This window comes from Periplaneta americana, chromosome 6 (genome assembly GCF_040183065.1).
Source record: "Periplaneta americana isolate PAMFEO1 chromosome 6, P.americana_PAMFEO1_priV1, whole genome shotgun sequence".
In the NCBI taxonomy this organism is placed as follows: Eukaryota; Metazoa; Arthropoda; class Insecta; order Blattodea; family Blattidae; genus Periplaneta; species Periplaneta americana.
Window position 1 is genome coordinate 174,018,089 of NC_091122.1, and position 23,055 is coordinate 174,041,143.

The window sequence follows — 23,055 nt, forward strand, 5'->3', positions numbered from 1 at the left end:
CACTTACCGGAAAAAAAAAAAAAAATCTGTTCGGAGCGTTCGGATTTTTATTGTAGTATCGCTCACTTGTCCGCATTTTCGAATTTATCAACAAATAATGTTGAATAATATCAAGAGAAAAATTGTTCTGGGCCCGGGTATCGAACCCGGGACCTTTGAGCGCGCCAACGCTCTACCGAATGAGCTACCCAGGAACTACAATAGACACCGTCTCTATTTTTTCCTTTATATCCACATACCTCAAGTAGACTGACATGCTGCCAGAGACCCAACATTGAGTGCACACAAACTCTGTGTGATTTCAATTGTGGTTTTCTGTTAACGAACAGTGACGTATATTATACAAATCTGGCTTTCAGGTATAGCTCCCTGTAAAGCTGATTTGAATAATTTCAAAGGAAAAATTGTTCCGGGGCCAGGTATAAAATAATGTTGTTATTTACCGCTAGAGCGCATTATTTCATTGTAGTGTTCTGGACTGAACCTGGAAATAAAAATAATAGCTTTGTAACGTAAACTATGAAGAACGTACCTGGTTGATTCATTATTTCCCCCATTCTCATCCAATATGTTCTTTTTTGCATAATAATGATAATAATAATAATAATAATAATAATAATAATAATTTGTTTAACCTGGCAGAGTTAAGGCCATACGGCCTTCTCTAACACTCAACCAGGAGTAAAACTGCGTTACAAAAACACTACAAATTTACAAAGTACACTACAATTTTACACACAAAACTGAATACGATAATAATAATAATAATAATAATAATAATAATAATAATAATAATAATAATAATAATAATAATAAAATGTAAACAAGTAAGTAGAAATCAGACATAATATATAACATACAGAAAGGAATGAAAAGGCATGATAAAATGTGAACAGCAGGTCAAAATAAATGAGAAATACAAAGTATAAAAGAATAAGACAATTATTGATAATAATAATAATAATAATAATAATAATAATAATAATAGTAATAGTAATAATAATAGTAATAGTAGTAATAAAATAGTGCAGTACAAAGCATATAAAGAATACAGTAAGGAAAATTATGATTATATATAGCTCAACTTATCACATTATAGATATACCATTATCGGAAAATATGAAAACAAAAATATAAAATAAGTTAAATATCACTAGAACATAAAAAAATGTGAATACGTGGAAAAATACAATACAACACTTGTCATAATAGTAAGTTAGTTTGGCAACTCGTCATAAGATAATTTTCTAACTTGGATTTGAAAGATTTCAATGTTCGGCAGCCCTTGACTTCAGGCGGCAGAGAGTTCCAGTGACGAGAGGTAGCAACATTGAAAGATCAGGAATACAGAGATGATGTGTGAGGTGGAATTTCTAGCATGTTATCGCGTTGTGATCGAGTATTAATATTATGATAGCGAGAGAGAGTATGCTATAATCCCAGTTTGATAAATTGTAAAGCTCTTCATACTGTTAGACTAACAAAATAAGCTTCGGGGCATCAATTTCATTTATGCCTTCAATATTACCTCGATTGGAGGCCTTGCAAGCGATATACTTGTCAAATAAAATATTTATTTACCTAAGAATCCTAGCCCTACTTATCAGTTGCATTTCTCTGCGTCTGTGTTTGGCTTCGCAGAGAGCAGGTGACGTGGTTCGAAATGGCAGTCTGACGCAAACCTCAAACCCGTTGCACAGCGCGAGATCAAGTCGTTGTTTAAAACGTGAGCATATTTACGGCACCATAAAAAGCGTGCACAGAGTATAAACGACCATGCGGTGCTGAAGACTGCCGTCAACTGTCTTCTTTCGTCTGTTTTCTGTTTTAAAGAAGAGCGTGACAAAATGTCTGCTGTCGTTTGTCTTATTGATAGCACTCCGTGCATGACCTATTTGCAGAGCTCTGAATAGGCCCTTGGGTACATGTGCCGTTGCTAGGTGACGGATTCTACTCCAGAGAACATTCATTTCCAATTGGTTTGCGTATATTGGCACGGATAATAGAAGCTGATTTTTGGCGTCACGCATGGTAGTGATGAATGCCCGGCCATCTGACTCATGGAGCGAACCTAACCTATAGATGAACGGTCAAGCTGTCCTTTAAACGGATGAGTAATGCAAAATTTGTGACCTACTGAAGTCGACTTTTATGCAGACAACATCTGCGCATGCCAACCACAATTTATTTTATTTATATTTTCCATATACTTTTTTTTTTAGTTGGTTATTTAACAACGCTCTATCAACTATTACGTTATTTAGCGTCGAGTCCACCCACACCTGTGGAGTAACGGTCAGCGCATCTGGCCGCGAAACCAGGTGTTCCGGGTTCGATTCCTGGTCGGGGCAAGTTACCTGCTTGAGATTTTTTTTCCGGTTTTTCCCTCAACCCTATATGAGCAAATGCTGGGTAACTTTCGGTGTTGGACCCCGGACTCATTTCACCGGCATTATCACCTTCATTTCATTCAGACGCTAAATAACCTAAGATGTTGATACAGCGTCGTAAAATAACCTACTAAAAAAACACTAGTTCGGTCATCTCGCTAGGGAAGCTACTCTGGCTACGACGTTGCAATCTGCTCGCAACTGCAGTGGCTTAAAATTAGTGTTTTTTTTTTTTTAATTAAATTTACACCGAAATCGCTCAAGCTATTGAAATACGCCAGAGGTATAAATTATTCTTTATTAGATTTTCTATCAGTATGGATAAAAATCGCGATCCTACTCGTAATAGTTACAGAATAAGAGAGTGTTAAACATTTAAGAAAAACATTTGAAGGGTTCAGAGCCATAGTGGGCCAAGCGCCATTTATTAAAAACGGAGAAGGCAAGGATTAAAGTTGAGTGAATGGCATAGTTTAACGAAGATTGACATAATTTAGTTTTACGGTCTTACTAATAAAAACTCTATATACAGACGTTTAACTGTCTTATACTTATACAATGAGTAGCTCGTTTATAAGTCGTGTGTAAATTCCTTACTTAATAATCACTACATACGTCGTATATAACAGTATAACTGTTACACAGCTACGTCATTACTTCGTTACGAAAGGTAATAGAATATCTGAGGTTCTCTACTGGATCCGGTAGAGCGCTCTAGTGTGGCGTGTTAAGTATCGATAGTACAACTGGCTCTAATCGATTACCATACTATATTTTGGTCAAAGAGTACAAGCTACAGTAATATTATTCTAATTATTCTGTGCTCTTTGGTTTCTTCTTCTTTGGTTATTAGGCAACCATCATCATAAAATGACAGTCGGTACGAACAGCTGTTAGAGGAGCGGCCATTTTTTCTCTATATACAACGCTTAAACAAGGGGTTTCGTGTATATAGCTACTGCAAAGCAATTCCCATTGTATAGTTACAGGCTGTTTATACATCCATCGCTTACGCATGGTTTATTAGTAAAGTTTTCTGTCTCAACTCTGCATAAGTCTAGTATAAAAACTATACACGGTTTATTAGTAAGGCTGTTAATGTGTATACTTTATATTACTTGCTATATGTTTCCAATGAATTATGGCAATAACTTCATTTTAACCCTTGATTTCTACGGTTTTAGTAAATGGCGCTTGGCCCACTGTGGTTCTGAACCCTTCATTTGTTTCTGAAAAAAAAAAACTATGAACTTTCCACCAAAATAATACTACAGTTTTTTTGTTACATACAACATGAGCTATCCGCTCTGAAAATCGGGAAGATTATTTCACTTCCCCTCTGTTATGCAACAGTTTTGGAGTCTTGAGTCTCTCTCTAAATTTGGAACCAGTGAGTTATCCCGAAATATTGGAAACATCTGTCAACTTGACGCTGCCCAGATGCACGTGTTTAGAAAGGGATTTGCGGGTGGTATTCACACGCGCCCTGGTTACCTGGAGGGAGACGCGTACGCAGCTCTTTTTGCCCCCTCGTGTGGAAGGTATGAACTTGTTTACGTTGATAGGAGAGCAATAACCCTCGCCGCAAATGGACTTGTGAAAGTGCGCGCGCTTTATGCAGCGCCCCCTGCCGTGAGGAAGGAAGTGATAAAAGTTTTTTTTCAACTCTTTATTTTTCTTTCTGCTCTGCGATCTAAACTTAAAAAATTTTTTAGCTGTAAAGGAAACATGCGCAATGTTATTTTTGTCCCACCTTTTCATGTTTGCTTTGAAGGGGATGTGAAAAAACACTCTTTGGTAGCCTACTAATGATGCAGATGTTTACAAGCAGGAATCAATTCCACAGGAAATTTCACAACAAAACCTGTCCACACCTGTGGTGTAACAGCGTGTCTTGCCGCGAAATCAGGTGGCCCGGGTTCAAATCCCGGTCGAGGCAAGTTACCTGGTTGAGGTTTTTTCAGGGGTTTTCCCTCAACCCAATTTGAGCAAATGCTGGATAACTTTCGGTGCTGGACCCCGGACTCATTTCACCGGCATTGTCACCTTCATCTCATTCAGACGCTAAATAACCTAAGATGTTGATACAGCGACGTAAAATAACCTACTTAAATAAAAAGTAAAAAAAAAAACAACGGAACCTAAGTAATATATTAAATTCAAGATGTATGTATGTATGTATGTATGTATGTATGTATGTATGTATGTATGTATGTATTTATTCACACTGCAAATGGGTATATATACCCGGTGGCAGTGGTAACTAATTACACTCAGTAAAGACAATAATAAACACAACTAATAATAATAATAATAATAATAATAATAATAATAATAATAATAATAATAGGGAGCATCCTAAATTAAATGAAGCACGATCACTTAAAATAACATTTAAAGTAAATCTAATTTATATCTTAACCCTAAGTTCGAACTAAAACCCACGAGTATGATATGTCCATACCTGCAAAAGTACCTTTCAGCACTACACTCATTTCGCTGTCAACTCACTCACTGCACTGGAACTACGACACATTTCACTGATACTATCCTAATATCACTAACACTTCAAAACATTTCACTGTTCAAATACTTTGCACTGCCACTATAAAGTATAAAGCTTCACTGACAGAAACACACTTCACTTACACAACACACTTCAGACACAACACAATTCACACTTCACTTACACAACACACTTCACATTTCACTGACACAACACACTTCACACTTCACTTACACTTCACACTTCACTTACACTTCACACTTCACTTACACAACACACTTCACTTACACAACACACTTTACTGACACAACACACTTTACTGACACAACACACTTCACTGACACAACACACTTCACTTACACAACACACTTCACTGACACAACACACTTCACTGACACAACACAGTTCACTGACACAACACATTTCACACTTCACTGACACAACACATTTCACACTTCACTGACAACACATTTCACACTTCACTGACACAACACATTTCACACTTCACTGACACAATACACTTCACTGACACAACACACTTCACACTTCACTGACACAGCACACTTCACTGACACAACACATTTCACACTTCACTGACACAACACACTTCACACTTCACTGACACAACACACTTCACACTTCACTGATACAACAAACTTCTTCACTGATACAACACTTCAATAACAAATATCAATTACACCCTTTAAATAGTGTGTATAATGTACTACCGTCGATAATGAAGAAAGCTAAAAAGGAGGAGGAAAAATAAATGCATTTCTTATATTTAACTGGCATTTAAGGGATTATTAATCATCAAGCATCACTTGTAGTACTACGACCCTTTGACTTGATCTCCTTTAGAACAGCTGACCAATAGATCATTCCTTTTCAATTCTGTCTTCATCTTTTTATCCTTGCATTAGCAAGATCATCCTGATCATCCAACCATCGTAACTTAGGCATTTCTACTCTCCTTTTACCAGCTGGCAGTATCACATTTCTGTCTGTGCTGTTAGTGTTTATTATTACACTGCTCCGCCTACTCAGTAGAATGAGTTTGAGTCTAAAGAAAGCAACAAAACAGTGCAACGTGGTCTGCTGTGACGAGAATCCAAGCCCCCGCATACCTGTAAGGCATCATGTCACAAACACGTTCACGTCTGAGTATTCCTGACAAGGTAAATGTTAAATAATTTCAGAGGAAAAATTGTTCCGGGGCCGGGTATCGATCCCGGTACCTTCGCTTAGCGCACGAATGCTCTACCGACTTCAAATTTCAAGTGGTTTACCTTGGTCGTGGGCGTCAGAATACTGAAAAGCAAAACAAAAGATATCTGGTTTACAATTATTCATTTTTTATATGGTCAGCTAAGCCCAATACTAATATTGCTATATATCAATATATTAAAATTTCTCAATCTTATAGCTTAACGTAAAATATAAAACAAATTGCTCAGTGTTTATATATGAGCCGTTGAGAGCAGAAGTGGTGTAAGTCAAAATTGGGTAATGAGCTTTAAAGTAAAAGTTCTGTAAAATACAACGCGAAGTAGCAATTCATATGTCCTTCGTGCTATCCACTGACTACTAATAGTTTAAATAAATTGAATATTAATTGCTACTTTGCGCTGTATTTTACAGAACATTTAATTTAACCTTCATTACCCATTTTTGACTTACACCACTTCTGCTCTCAGCGGCTCATATTTACATTTGTTGTATTATTCTACCAACGTTTTGACTCTCTTAGGAGCATCGTCAGGTACAATATTGTTTACAATATCAAATGTCTAAAATCAATTATAAAATTTGACCACGTGTTCAAAAGTGTGCATCATAATCAGGGTTGAGAAAAACCCGGGTATTTAAAAAAAAGACCCAACCCAGTGGGTTTTACTGGGTTTTTATGGGTTTCTTTGGGTTTTATTGGGTTTTTCTCTAATGGGTCTTAAATAGTTCAATTTCGTGACTAAGTGATTCAGAACACCAACATATTCTAAGAACTACTTTCATGAGCAAAAACTGGTAAATTAAATAAGCAAAGATTAGTAAATTATGATTAAATATTCTTAAGTTGGCAGCCTGCCCTTCCACTATCTTGCTAATATGTTAGATCCACGATTCAGAGGGGCAAGAATAACTGCAGATCAAGAGGAAAGTGCAGAAAATTGGCTCACAGAGATTCATCCAGAGTGGGTGACAAGTGTTATGTCTTTTAGGATTGCTGATTCTGATTATTTTCCTGCTACTATGTTTTCTGACGCAGTTGTACAACAGTTCAGTCCAAAAAATGGTGGAAAATAATGGAATTGAAAACAACAAAAAAGGGGAACTTGCCAACAGGATTTATTAGCTTTGTGAAAAGTTTAATTTCTCGCCCTGCCAGCACTGCATCCATTGAGAGAATCTTCTCCACCTATGGGCTTGTTTGGTCAGAGTTAAGGAATAAGTTAGGAGAGGAAAAAGCTGAGAAATTAGTGAAGATCTACAGATTTCTGCATGTTAAGAAGGACTGAATTGTGATGTAGTTAATATTAATACCATTCTACAATAAAACACCGTGTTGATGAAAGTAATTTTTTCTTTATAATGAAACATTACCTAATTAATAACTTCTGCTGACAAATTGTTATAGTAAATAAATATGATGCACCTTTTTGTAATATTTTGTATGTTGATTAAATTACGAGAAATAAATACGTTTTTTTTGGGTCGGGTTAAATTACAACAACCCTGATCATAATAGAGTAATAGTATAATGTTGTACTATTACTATATTATTACTCTATTATGATTCACTCTTTTGAACACGTGGTCATATTTTATAATTGATTTTAGACATTTGATATTGTAAACAATATTGTACCTGATGATGCCCCTAGGAGGGTGAAAACGTTAGTAGAATAATACAACAAATGTAAATATATAAACACTGAGGAATTTGTTTTATATTTTACGTTAAGCCATAAGATTGAGAAAATTTAATATATTGATATATAGCAACAAAAAGATATCTGATTTTCTTCATTCCGTTCTTCTGGCCACTGCTTACCTGAATGTAGAGTGAGAGTTTATACAGCACAGAGGCAGAAATGTAGTAAAAGATCAGTAATGCTACAATCTACAGCAACGAGTACCCAAAATGCTATTATGGTCTGTCCAAAACAACTTCCGACCTGACAAATGGCGCCTTTAGCATGTTACCATGGCAACCATTCAAATCAACCAATCACGAGAGACGCGTAACCATGGTAACGGGACGGTGTTGCCGTGTCTATGTTTATGAACTGCACGTGAATACCAACGAGCACAGAATGCATAGAGTAGATATAAACAGCTTGGAGGTGAAGCCGCTTTTGTGGACAGTCGCCATTATGATGCTACCAAAACATTGCGCTCCCGGTTAGCACATGGGCAGTTGATTGTGATGTTGCATCGTTGTTTTAATAAATTAACTAATTTCAATATGCCTACATGTTCTGCGTATGGCTGCACAAACAGGTTTCCAAAAAAAATTCCTGGAATAACTTTTCACGGGTAAATATGCATGTGTGAAATGTACTTATTACCGGTAGGCTAGATACGGTAATGAATGATTTAGCCTAAGTTAGTCGGTTAGATTCGTATTGTTCACGTATTTGTTTGATTAAGAGAAAGGATTAGTGTATTGATATTATTGTAATTAATTTTTATGATCACGAAATCAGACATGCTTTGCAGACTTAGCATTTACGAACGAAGCTAACCTAACAACCCATGTTGGAAGTTTGTGTCGAGTGCTATAGAAAACTGGGGTACCGAGGTTTCTCTTAAACCGAATGCACGTATTCGTTTGATGAAGAAAAATAAATAGTGTATTAATATTATTGTAATTAATTTTTATAATCACGAAATCAGACTTATGCTTTACAGACTTAGTAGCTTCATTAACTCGGTCGTGAACTGACTTGACCCACTTGGTAATAAAATTTCACTTTTGTTCGCCGTTATAATCTAATTATATACTATAAACGAAGAGCCTATCAAATATTATATGGTTAAGAGCATTCCATTTTTTCTCTAAACAAAATCGGGACATCTATACCAAATACTGGCAAAAGGAAGAGAATGATAATTTGCGTTAAGAAGCAAGTTTCATTATTAAATCGAAGCAAATGGATCAACCTATAAAAGTAATTATTATAGGGTAGCATTTTTATTGGACTAGTAGCAAAATAAGGTCAAACTGTTATTTTCCTTTTTTATCATTATTGTTTGTTTAACCTTCCAGATTATCTATTAAATACCATACTGCAATTTGAAGAGCTGCCAATTTAAATAACCTGTATATATGTGATTTATCGATGACAGTTTCGTAATTTTTGCTAAAAATACGTGCATAGCGATTCTGTATTACGAAACAAACAAGAAAGTGTGAGTCCTACAACAAATTAGGGACATATGGAATTCTTATTATCATAAGATCTTCTATAACGTAATAGCTATTTTGCAATGTTTTGGTAGCAACAAGATGGCGTCAGGTCCATCAAACCGGCTTCACTCCGTCCGATGGTATTAAGATGCTAGTGTCTACTCTATTGTATTCTGTGCTCGTTGGTGAATACCACGGCCTAGCGGTGAATGCAGTGCCCGGAATGACTGCGTGCTTTGTGTGAATTAAAAATAGTATTTAGTTGTATTATTGTTTTAGTGTATCGATAATTATTGTGTTTAAATTATATTACACGTATTATCTTCGTTGTCATTGGTGGAGTGTGTGGCTAGCGTGCGTTTTTCTAGTTTCCGCGAGAGTTTCTAAACAGGTGACTTGTGCAGTGTCGGAAGGAAGGAAAGGCAGGCGGAGAACAAAGAATATTGTACAAGGTGCCCCGTTAAAGCGTCAAGCGTGAGACGGAAAAAGATAATGGCGGGTCTCTCTTACCTTTGGCGCAAGTCGTAATTAGAACTGCTGCTTGTGTTAAAATTAATAAGAGCACTGTTATCGATATTGGGAAAGAAAAAGGCCGTGGAGATTTTAATCATAAATATTTTTTAGTTTACTATTTTTTCAACGAGGCTTATTATAGGGATACGTAACAAGCTGTTTTTTACGGTGATGGGTTGTTAGCCCTTCGCCCAACCCCCAAGCTGGAGGACCACCCCTTATCGGCTGTCCACGAATTCAAATATCTTGGAGCAACAGTAACAAATATAAATGACACTCGGGTGGAAATTAAACGCAGAATAAATATGGGAAATGCGTGTTATTATTCGGTTGAGAAGCTCTTATCATCCAGTCTGCTGTCGAAAAATCTGAAAGTTAGAATTTATAAAACAGTTATATTACCGGTTCTTCTGTATGGTTGTGAAACTTGGACTCTCACTCTGAGAGAGGAACATAGGTTCAGGGTGTTTGAGAATAAGGTGATTAGGAAAATATTTGGGGCTAAGCGGGATGAAGTTACAGGAGACTGGAGAAAGTTACACAACACAGAACTGCACGCATTGTATTCTTCACCTGACATAATTAGGAACATTAAATCCAGACGTTTGAGATGGGCAGGGCATGTAGCACGTATGGGCGAATCCAGAAATGCATATAGAGTGTTAGTTGGGAGACCGGAGGGGAAAAGACCTTTAGGGAGGCCGAGACGTAGATGGGAGGATAATATTAAAATGGATTTGAGGGAGGTGGGATATGATGATAGAGACTGGATTAATCTTGCACAGGATACGGACCGCTGGCGGGCTTATGTGAGGGCGGCAATGAACCTTCGGGTTCCTTAAAAGCCATTTGTAAGTAAGTATTTTTTCAACGTCTTTCTAACAACATTACATTGAAGAATACCGACACTCATAAAAGTAAAGGCTTCGTATTAAATTTAAACCTGTTTTTACAGTTTACAATCCTTTCGACGCTTTTCTAATAGTATTACATTGAAGAATACCGGTACTACTACTACTACTGCTACTGCTACTAATAATAGACTAATAAAAGTAATAATGTACACCAATTTTAATGCCTAGTGTTCAACAAATTGGTTAGAAATGTATACGTTCATGTCAGCCGTTCATTACTGCACTCTATCGGCAGCGCGCTCGCTTACATGAAAGATGGACAACATGACAACACTGCTCCCCCTTCTCTGTAAACTGTCAAGTCTGAAGTAGTTTTGGTCAAGGTATAGATACCATGCTTCAGGCATTCGAACCGATGACTGCGGGTTAAAACTGTATCCTACGAGTAGTTGTTACCTTCACATTCATCTAATTTTGATCAAGTAACATTAAAAAGAGACGAGAGAGAGAGAAAATGGGAGGGGGATGATTGGGGAAGAAGACGAGTCGGAAGATAATACGTTGTGAAATATGAACACACCTTGAGTCTAATCTTCGGAAGTATGGAAGGAAACGGGGGATAAGTGTTGACAGCATCGGACATGTTATTTCATCCGTTACACGCTCTCTTGGGTCCGTGTAGCTATGAATCTGACGTCGATCTGGTGGCAGGAAACCTTGCGTCTTTCTAAGATTCTACTGATGTCTCAGTGAAACAGTTTTTTAATAGTAGACTTAAGCAATACTTACTATGCATCGCGTTTCACTTACAAGTTCGATTCCCGGTCGGGGCAAGTTATCTGGTTGAGGTTTTTTCCGGGGTATGCAGACAATAATGTTCACCGGTTGGACTGGTCTGCACAAAGTCCCGATCTCAATCCCATTGAGCACCTTTGGGCCGAATTGGAACGGCGATTGAGGTCTCGGGAGATGCGGCCAACTTCCATTGTCCAACTGAGTGCTATGTTGCAAGAGGAATGGCGACGCATTCCAGAGGATATCCTACACAAACTAGTGGAGAGCATGCCTGACAGGGTGGCTGCTGTTATAGCAACAAGAGGTGGTACCACGAGGTTCTAAAGGGACAAAAACAGTGCCCAATTACTTTTTGGTAGATAGTGTACAATTTTATGGAAAGGTTTATTGGAACAGATACAGAAATTGTTGAGCTATTTTTCAACATATTCCCCACCGAAATTGAGACATTTGTCATCATGGGGTCAACTTTTGTATCTCTGTGTCATAGAAGTCTGTCGCCTGGGTTCGAATCAGTGTGTGATAGCCGTCTGCACCTCTCTGTCGATCCCCCGGTATGAAAAATGTCTAAATTCCGATGGAGAATATGTTGAAAAATAGCTTAACAATTGCTGTTATCTGTTCCAATAAATTTTTCCAATGAAATTGTGTTTCTTTCTGTAAACGGCCACAGGGAAACTTATTTTTACGGCGTTCCTAATTGCGCTACTGGTTATTATTATCATTATTATTATTATCATTCTTATTATCATTATTATTATTACCATTATCATCATTATCATTATTATCATCATTATTATTATCATTATCATTATTAACATCATTATTATTATCATTATTATTATCATCATCATTATTATCATTATCATTATCATTATCATCATTACCATTATCATTACCATTATCATTATTATTATCATTATTATCATTATTAACATTATCATTATTATCATTAACATTATCATTATTATCATCATTATCATTATTAACATTATCATTATCATCATTATTATCATTAACATTATCATTATTAACATTATCATTATTATCATCATTATTGTTATCATTATCATTATCAACATTATTATCATTATCATCATTATTATGATTATCACTATCATTATTATTATCAAAATCATTATTATCATCATTGTTATTATCATTATCATTATTATCATCATTATTATCATTATAATTATCATCATTATTATCATTATCATTATTGTCATTATTATCATCATTATTATTATCATTATCATCATAATTATTATCATTATTATCATTATCATTATTATTATTATTATTATTATCATTATTATCATTATCATCGTAATTATTATCATTATTATTATCATTATTATCATTATCATTATTATTATCATTATCGTTATTATTATTATTATTATTATTATTATTATTATTATCATTATTATTATTATCATTATCATTATTATTATCATTATCATTATCATTATCGTTATTATCATTATTATTATTATTATTATTATCATTATCATTATTATTATCATTATCATTATTATCATTATCATTATCGTTATTATCATCATCATTATTATTATTATTATTATTATTATTATTATTATCATTATTATCGTTATTATCATTATCATTATTATTATCATTATCATTATTATCATTATCATTATCGTTATTATCATTATCATTATCGTTATTATCATTATCATTATCGTTATTATCATTATCATTATCGTTATTATCATCATTATCATTATTATCGTTATTATCATTATCATTATTATTATTATCATTATCATTATTATCATTATCATTATCGTTATTATCATTATCGTTATCATCATTATCGTTATCATTATCGTTATTATCATTATTATTATTATTATTATTATTATTATTATTATCATCATCACTACTGTAGCTCACGACCTGTTTCTGCGCCTTGTTGCAGACTGACCCGAACACCGCGTTCCTACGGGCGGCACGGGCCGGCCAGCAAGAGAAGGTGATCGAGTACCTGGACTCTGGAGTGGACATCAACACAGCCAATGCGGTAAGTAGCTGGTAGACTACACGTTACAACAGAACAATAACTGCTTACCTCTGGTGACATGACCAACATGTGTGCCTCCCAGTGCGTGACCCCTCGCTGAACTCTTAATTCTACCTCTGCCAAGTCTTAACGTCTCCTCCCACAACCACCAGTTCCCCTTATCATCTCTACTACTTGTTCGGCAGGATATCTGTTTTTAAAACAGGTTGCTTGTTTGAATTATCTGGGGTTCGGAGTGCTACAGTAAAGAACGAGATGTAAATAAAAATATACATGTATTTAAGATAGGGGTGCAAGTCAGAGGAATTCAAAATTGGAAAGGCAATGACTAATTTTACAAAACAACAGCCCCATTAGCCTACATGAATGTGAAACGTTGGTTACTGGGAAAGAAAATAAATTCCGAGTGCAAAAATGATATTCATTTTTTGGGTACAACAAATAGCCTTAAGGCTGGTTCACAATAAACCGGGAACGGAAACGACAACGACAATGAGAACGGAAACAATGTTAAAATAAATGTATTTAAATGAGTATTCACAATAGTTAATTGTGAATGCTCATCGTTCTCGTTCTCGTTGTCGTTTCCGTTCCCGGTTTATTGTGAACCTGCCTTTACAGTGTTAAGGCTGGTCTACAATAAACCGGAAATGGAAACAACAACGAGAACGGAAATATTGTTAAAATAAATGTATTTAAATGCGAGCATTCATAATGTTCACGTTTCCGTTCCCGGGCTCCGGTAAGCTCCTTGTTAATTGTGACTGCTCACATTTAAATACATTTGAACAATATTTCCGTTCTCGTTCTCGATTTGTTGTGGACCAGCCTTTAGGCGAGATGAAAAATTAATTATAGGAGGTAAAGTATATCAAAATATCTCAATAACTAATTGGGACGTATAAATGGAGCGGAGGATACACAGTATAGCTAACAAACTATAAAGGACAAGCGGCAAAGAAACATAAAACAGCAGTTGGGAAGTTTATGGCGACGCCAAGCAGACGATGTGCGAAGAAGAGGAGGAAAAAAATAATACGGAAGAGAATGGAAAGGAGAACAAGAGAAATAAAGAGGACAGATTTTATAGGAAGGGAAAGAATTGAGAAATAAGTAGAATATTAGAGACAATGAGATGAAAAAAGGTAGAGGAAAGAGAGAGAAAGAGAGTAGGAAGATAGTGGTCAGATAGAGGAGAATAAGGGCAGAGAAAGACAAGGACAGAGAGGAAGAATGGAGAGGAGAAAGAAAGGAGGCGAATGAGGATAGAGAAGAAGACAAGAACAGATAGGTAGAATGGAGAAGAGGAAGAAATATAGAAAGGACTTAGAGAATAGGACACATAGAGGAGTGTGGAGAGGATAGTGAAAGGACATGGACAAAGAAGAAGAATGGAGAGGAGGAAGAGAAGAATAGAAAGAGGGACGACGACAGAGGAGGGAGACAAGGACAGGTGGGGACAGATAAGAAAGATAGAAAGGACATAGAGAATAAATGGAGGCATAGAGGAGGAGGATAGACGATGAAAAGGATAGAGAGGAGGACATGGACACAGAGGATAAGGACAGAGAAGGAGAACAATTGCAAGAGGGGAAAAGGAGAATAATAGAGAGAAGGGGGACGAGGACAAAACGGGGGACTGAAACAGATGAGGACAGAGAGGAAGACGACAGGAAGAGAAAGGTAGAAAGGACATGGGGAAGGAAAGGAGGTATAGAGGATGAAGATAAAGAGAGGACGAAAGGACATGGACAGGACAGAAAGGACATGGACAGAGGATGAGGAGAAGAACAAGAGGGGTAGAATGGAGAGAAGGAGACTGATAAAGAGGACGAGAACAGGGGAGGGAAACAAGGACAGGCGAGGAAGAGGAAAGGGCAAGAAATATAGGAAGGACATAGAGAATAGGGGAGAGGATAGTGAGAAGTGAAGTGAAGTGGAAAGGGCAAGAAATATAGAAAGGACATAGAGAATAGAGGAGAGGATAGTGAGAAGTGAAGTGAAGTGGAAAGGGCAAGAAATATAGAAAGGACATAGAGAATAGAGGAGAGGATAGTGAGAAGAGAAGTGAAGTGGAAAGGGTAAGAAATATAGAAAGGACATAGAGAATAGGGGAGAGGATAGTGAGAAGTGAAGTGAAGTGGAAAGGGCAAGAAATATAGAAAGGACATAGAGAATAGGGGAGAGGATAGTGAGAAGTGAAGTGAAGTGGAAAGGGCAAGAAATATAGAAAGGACATAGAGAATAGGGGAGAGGATAGTGAGAAGTGAAGTGAAGTGAAGTGGAAAGGGCAAGAAATATAGAAAGGACATAGAGAATAGGGGAGAGGATAGTGAGAAGTGAAGTGAAGTGGAAAGGGCAAGAAATATAGAAAGGACATAGAGAATAGAGGAGAGGATAGTGAGAAGAGAAGTGAAGTGGAAAGGGTAAGAAATATAGAAAGGACATAGAGAATAGGGGAGAGGATAGTGAGAAGTGAAGTGAAGTGGAAAGGGCAAGAAATATAGAAAGGACATAGAGAATAGGGGAGAGGATAGTGAGAAGTGAAGTGAAGTGGAAAGGGCAAGAAATATAGAAAGGACATAGAGAATAGGGGAGAGGATAGTGAGAAGTGAAGTGGAAAGGGCAAGAAATATAGAAAGGACATAGAGAATAGGGGAGAGGATAGTGAGAAGTGAAGTGAAGTGGAAAGGGTAAGAAATATAGAAAGGACATAGAGAATAGGGGAGAGGATAGTGAGAAGTGAAGTGAAGTGGAAAGGGTAAGAAATATAGAAAGGACATAGAGAATAGGGGAGAGGATAGTGAGAAGTGAAGTGAAGTGAAGTGGAAAGGGCAAGAAGTATAGAAAGGACATAGAGAATAGGGGAGAGGATAGTGAGAAGAGAAGACAAGAAAAGAGAGGATAGGAGAGGAGAGGAGAGGCTTAGAGGTGGTAGAGAGAAAGAAAATGATAGAATAGAGAAGGATGGAGAGAAGGACAAGGACAAAAGGAGAAGAATGGAGATGACAGGAATAGATGGAGAGGACAGAAGAAGAAAGATGGAAAGGAATTCGGAAAAGAATTGAGAGGACAAAAGTATAGATAAAGAAGACAAAAGGAGTATGGTAGAAAGGACATAGAAAAGATAGGAGGTCATACAGGAAGAGAAAGATAACGACAGAAGGGACGGACATAGACAGAGGAGGAAAAGGAGAAAGACGATGAGGATAGACAGGAGGAAGACGAAGACAGAGAAGAGGGGAAGGAAAATAAGGCATATGAATGGGAAGAAGCTGAAGTGAGGTGGAGAATTAAGGAATTCTTTACGAGAATGACGTTGGTGAAGGGGGAGAAATAGTGAGAATGTGATCAGAAGGAACTGTGGACATAAATGAAAGTGTATACAGTTATAACGGTTTTATAAAAAAAACATGATTAATTAAATTGTTTTGAATGTAGTAAGGTGTACACAATTAGAAGTCAAACTTGTTCTTTTTAAATAATGCATGGCTAGAGTTTCAGAATCCGACCATTACACAGAGTTGTAACACGACTCTGATTTGAAATCCTCCCCTTTAAACACGGATGAGGCAAAGTGGGACAGTCCTGCAGGATCCTTATAACCGAGAGTGGGGCGTGGCGCGAAGCAAGGAACCTGCCGAGGGCATACGCCCCGCGTTCCCAGGCCTCCGCAGTGGCACGGATTTGCTATGCAGGTGCCACCCGTTATTCATTCCAGTGATAAGATTGAAAACGATTTAGTTTATTCCTACTTGAAGATGCTTGTTTATTTCGAGGGAAAACGGCATTTTGTATTAATGCACGTGTGGATTTATTCATGTAGGTTACAAATTGTTTGAAAAGAGTATAATGAAGATAATGTAATGAAATATTCAGTGAATGTTACCAGTATCGGATACTTGTAGCTGATAGAAAAGTACGATATTTTTCTACATTATCGCAATGCACTGATAAGCGCTATTATCAAATGTTTATAAATTCATCCGATATCCAACGTTAATCGATAGTCCCTTGGAACCATTTCCAATATAAATTGGATATTAACTTCATATTGTTTACATTGTCCTTTTTTTATAAATTTTGCTCATTTTTTAACGGTTTTGTAGGCGAGTACTTAGCTTGCGTTAATTGATCTTATCAGTGAAACCAACGTTCGATCTATGGACAGATCATTTGAGAAACGTTTCTCTATAGTGATGTCACAAGAGATCTGAGATTTATTAGGACTATTTCGTGAAAAAATAAAAATGAATAATACAGAATATCTCTAAAATTCGATCACATAATGTTAATAATTGTATATTTATGAATACTTACCTATTCAGGCATCGTGAAGTTGAAATAACTTAGATGAATATCGATTCCTGCAATAAAGAAATTTGATGTTATTCTGTAATACGAAATGAGAAAAGCGAAATGTAGGTTTAACAATAATAACAATATTGTCCACATCTGTGGAGTAACGGTTAGCGCGTCTGGCCGCGAAACCAGGTGGTCCGGGTTCGATTCCCGGTCGGGGCAAGTTACCTGGTTGAGGTTTTTTCCGGAGTTTTCCCTCAACCCAATATATGAGCATGTGCTGGGTAACTTTCGGTGTTGGACCCCAGACTCATTTCACCGGCATTATCACCTTAATCTCATTCAGACGCTAAAATAATAATCTAGATGTTGATAAAGCGTCTTAAAATAACCTAATAAAAATAAATAACATTATTAGGCCTATTTACATGTAATTAATAAGTATTAGAGGAGAAAAATTCGAACCCTTGTCTTTGGTTCTACGAACCAAGCGCTCTAACCATTGAGCTACGCCGAAGCTTAATCCACAGCACCGGATCGAATCCCTCTCCTCCAGTGGAATCCCGGCCACCAAGTCACTCAACTAACTGCGCTCCTTGTATAATGGCTGTTGACTTAATTTAAACATGTCAACATAAATGTCGAACTTGAAGTCGGGCCACAAAGGGAAAATACTGGACCTCTAATATTAATTGTTACTGTAACAGACGTATATTCTGTAGGACCAAAAAATTAATCTTTACGTAGATTCTTCGAGCAACAGTGCATATTACTGTGGAATCCCGGCCACCAAGACACGCAATTGAGTGCGCTCCTTGTATAATGGCAGTTGACTTAATATAATTATGTCAACATATATGTCGAACTTGGAGTCAGGCCACAAAGAGAATAACACTAGAGGAGAGGGATTCGATTCGGTGCTGTGGATTGAACTTCGGCGTAGCTCAGTGGTTAGAGCACTTGGTACGTAGAACCAAGCACCCGGGTTCGATCTTCGGCCCCGGAGCGAATTTTTCTCTTCTAATAATTATTCTCATTTGAATTGCATGGAGCACCTATACTTCCCATCTAGCGGTCGTTTTGAATTGCATGGAGCACCTATACTTCCATCTAGCGGTCGTTTCTAATCGACAGTTGCGATCCTGGTGGTTGTTACCGTTTTTAACATGCGGATGGCCAATGTGTTATATATGTGGTCAGGGCTACTAGGTACCGGTACTTAAACTATTGCTATTTTCATAAGTACCGGTATTAATTATTTTAAGCAGATCTTTTCTGGATTCCCAATTTTGCAGCAAATTCCTGACAGACCATATTGAAGTAGGTTAAGATATTAATCAGTTTCTTAACTCATTCTGGATTTTTGGGATGTTTACATCATGTTCATTGAAGGAAAAACTCTCTATTGAAGCATTATTTTCAGGGACACAGAGATAGCTCGATCAACTTCTGGAGTTGTGCACAGGAAAACATTTTCTCAGAGGAAATTAAAAAAAATTCACTCCATTTTGATCAAAGATCAGCATTTTCTTCATTCCACTTTGCTTATTTCTGTGAAGTTACATATTTCTTCAAGCAAGAAATTTCATCAAATAAATTATTTCAGCATCCATCTACATTTTAAGAAAAGAAAAAAAGACCTATCTCTTGAAATTTGTGTCTTTCTGGAGGATCCCAGCAATTTATGTATTCCAGAGATATCTTACCCTTAGAATGAATACCCCAGGCACTGAGATAAATATAAATTCGGGAACGTCTGGTAACCTTATTTATTTTATAGAGAAAAAAGACAGTTCATTTTGAAGAAGATTTATTGTCAGTTGAGTTTTTGCTTCCTTACTTTTCCTCCTTGTTGTATACTGTATTTCGTTGAATTGCTTTCCTGAAAGAACTTCATTTTCCTTCGCTATTACGCCACTAATACACCTGTTATGCGTCACCTCACAAGGAAGTACTTTAATCTGTCTATCTTATCTTATCAGCCACTCGAAGCTATAAGCCGATTGAAATAGCTATACTTTAATTTAAAAATAAGACGATAGTAATCATTCACTTCTTGTGTACACCACAATCTAGTACGTTTTGCGATGTCACCTACAGTTTTGTAGAAAATCGATTAGGTACTTATGTTGCAACTAGTCCCAACCAAACATTTTATTTATTTATTTGTTTATTTATTTATTCTATAATTTATTTTTATATTTGTTTATTTTGATGTTTATTCATTTATTTTTATATTTATTTTTGTAAGTATTTATTTATTTTTATAATTATTTATTTATTTATTCTTTAATTATTTATTTATTAAATTATTTATTTTTATAATTATTTATTAAATTATTTATTTTTTAAATTATTTATTAAACCGTTTATTCAATTATTTATTTTTTAATTATTTATTAAATTATTTATTTATTTATTTGCTTTTATAATTATTTACTATTTATTTATTTTTATAATTACTTATTTTTATATTTATTTATTTTTTATAATTATTTATTTTTTATAATTATTTATTTTTATAATTATTTATTCTTATAATTTTTTACTTTTAATTATTTATTTATTTAATTATTTATTTTTATAATTATTTATTTTTTACTTATTTAATTATTTATTTCATTTTTATTTATTGATTTAATTATTTCCTTAATTTTTTATTTTTTAATTATTTATTTGTTTATTTAATTAATCGTTTATTTAATAAACTGCTTATTTATTTAATTAATTATTTAATTCATTGTTTATTTAATTGATTGTTTATTTATTTAATTGAGTATTTATTTAATTAATTACTTATTCAATTAATTACTTATATAATTATTTACGTATTTAAAGTATTTATGTATTTAAAGTATTTATTTATGTATTTAATTATTTATTATGTAATTATTTATTTATGTAATTAAATATTATTTTTGTATTCATTTATTTGTTTTATAATTTTTATGTATTTATGTATGTATTTATTTATTTAATTATTATTTATTTATTTATTTATTTATTTATTTATTTATTTGCCATAACGTAACAAATGTGACAATTACAGCAGCTTAGGTGTTCTGTAATACAACTACAGACTAGATAAAAAAACTAAAAATTATTACAATAACATATTTGCAATAGTAGTATCTACGGGTATTGTATAGCTACTGCTGTAGATGGCATTGAATAACAATTTTCAATAACTTACAGGTATTTTCGCCTTTGTGAAGTACGATTGTTTGATGCTCAGTGTATTGTCTGTGTCACTTCTAAAATTTGTTCTTTTAAACGTCTTGAAATAAAACAGTGGAGTATCTTAATGAGTGTATTATTTTGTTTTCTGCAGAATGGTTTAAATGCTCTTCATCTGGCCGCAAAAGATGGGCACTTGGAGATAGTGACGGATTTATTGAAACGAGGAGCCACTGTTGATGCGGCTACGAAGAAGGGCAATACTGCGTTGCATATTGCATCCCTTGGTAAGTAAAGCATGAACTTATTTTCAGATTGCATTGGGGTCATTACTATAAATTTATAGCTATTCTTGCTTAAAAGAAAACAATTGAAATAAAAATATGAACTGCAATACGGCATCGTTCAATTGTTCTTTAGTTGCATCCAATAGCGACATTGACTTTTCGTAATTGAGCAATTAATACTATAAAACCATGTGCGATTACACGATCAGACTTTTTTCACTACAAGAATCAACCGAAAACTACACTTTGTGTGTGGGGGAGGGGGGAAGTATAAGTTACGTGTATCAGAGAACATAAGAGAATCCCCACGTTTTGTCTTTATATTTTTAATTTTGTACAAAATTTTCACAAAGTTAAAATATGTTGTAAATACATACTTACGTATTCATTAATTCATTGCATTTCATTTAAAGTTACTACTGGGTTCTCAAAAAATGTTTGAGCATATTTTGACAATACGTTTTGTCGGAGTCTCATTTCGAAGAAAGTTGCCTTACACGATATCATTACTTAATTCGACTATTCAATTTGTAGGATGAATTTGTGATATTGGCCAATAACGTTTCAGAACCGCCTTAAATCAACCAAGCACAGTTGTATTCTACGTGCCTAGGTATCCCTGATAGAGCGCAGAATTTGTTATCACCATGTAAACTACGATTACTTATTGCGGCAGTATTTTTTAAGTTGATTTGTAAGTAGTACATTATGCAACGAGCCTATAATGGTAGTAATTAAGACGCGAGTATGTTTGTTTATGAAACGAGCGCAAGCGAGTTTCATAATTTTCATACGAGCATCTTAATTACCATTATAGGCAAGTTTCATACGACTTTTTATGCTCGACCATATTTCTTAACTTGAAATTATTCGTAAGTATTCATGTTATTGTTATGTAAGTGAAGAGCGGAACTGACCTGAATTGTGTGATGTGCGCAGACGCAAAAGTATTGATTTTTTCCGAGGCACGAATGTGATTGACCTTGATATAATCTAGAGAATAACATGAAGATTAGTCTTGATATAACCTGGAAATTGATTTAGAATTGAAAAACGAGATGACAAATTGAATTTATTTGAATATTATTTACAATTAACGCTAATTATTATAGTAACAGAACATAACCTTCTGCGACAGTATTGGATTTCAAGCCTCCGTAACTTTTCGCTAATTGTCTTTCGATTGCATATCCGATACTTGCGGTTTCATAATGGTACAATGGTGATTTCTCATTGGCTGAACAACTGAATTATAATGAATAGGTGTACTTTAATGAGGTGCATTAAAGGGGTATTACCAGGTGTATAATTACTACATTTCGGCATGGTCGAGCATAAACTATTTTAATCGCAATTGTTGATATATACATTTCAAGTTGGCTGAATCTATCAAACATAGTTTAAATAAACAATGTAAGACAGTGATAGACATAGTACGATTTTATGTAAGGATTCGAGTTTCTTTTCTGATTTTCTAACCCGGTCAGTTGAATGAAGTTATAATTCGTCTGTGGTGACCTTCCACCTGTTCAGTTATCTTGTGTGCACTAAATCAGCTACTCAGATCTTAGGGACTGTACAGTGTCTGATTCAAGCCTTTCATTTTTGTTTAAGCAGCCCAAATAACAAGAGAGACATGTGGGATGTATTTAATTGTTTCGCAGGCGGAGTCAGGGATGGATGTGATGTCACCTGACATCGCACATGAATGTTACGAATTTTAGTCTTCATGTAATAATTTTATGTTAAACATGTGAATTCAGTCTTTTA

General features: G+C 35.3%; 1 protein-coding gene across 16 annotated transcripts in view; it reads left to right on the top strand.

Annotated features, from left to right (window-relative positions):
- LOC138702059 (ankyrin-3-like) overlaps positions 1 to 23,055 on the top strand; it is a 585,575-nt gene that overhangs the window by 406,099 nt on the left and 156,421 nt on the right. For all 16 annotated transcript variants that reach the window (XR_011332778.1, XR_011332779.1, XR_011332780.1 and 13 more), the window contains exons 2-3: positions 13,418 to 13,519; positions 21,153 to 21,285. Coding sequence is in view for 11 of the 16 variants with exons in the window: in XM_069829582.1 (XP_069685683.1) it covers positions 13,418 to 13,519; positions 21,153 to 21,285 (235 nt within the window). In the remaining 5 variants the exon portion in view is untranslated. The remainder of the gene's footprint in view (positions 1 to 13,417; positions 13,520 to 21,152; positions 21,286 to 23,055) is intronic.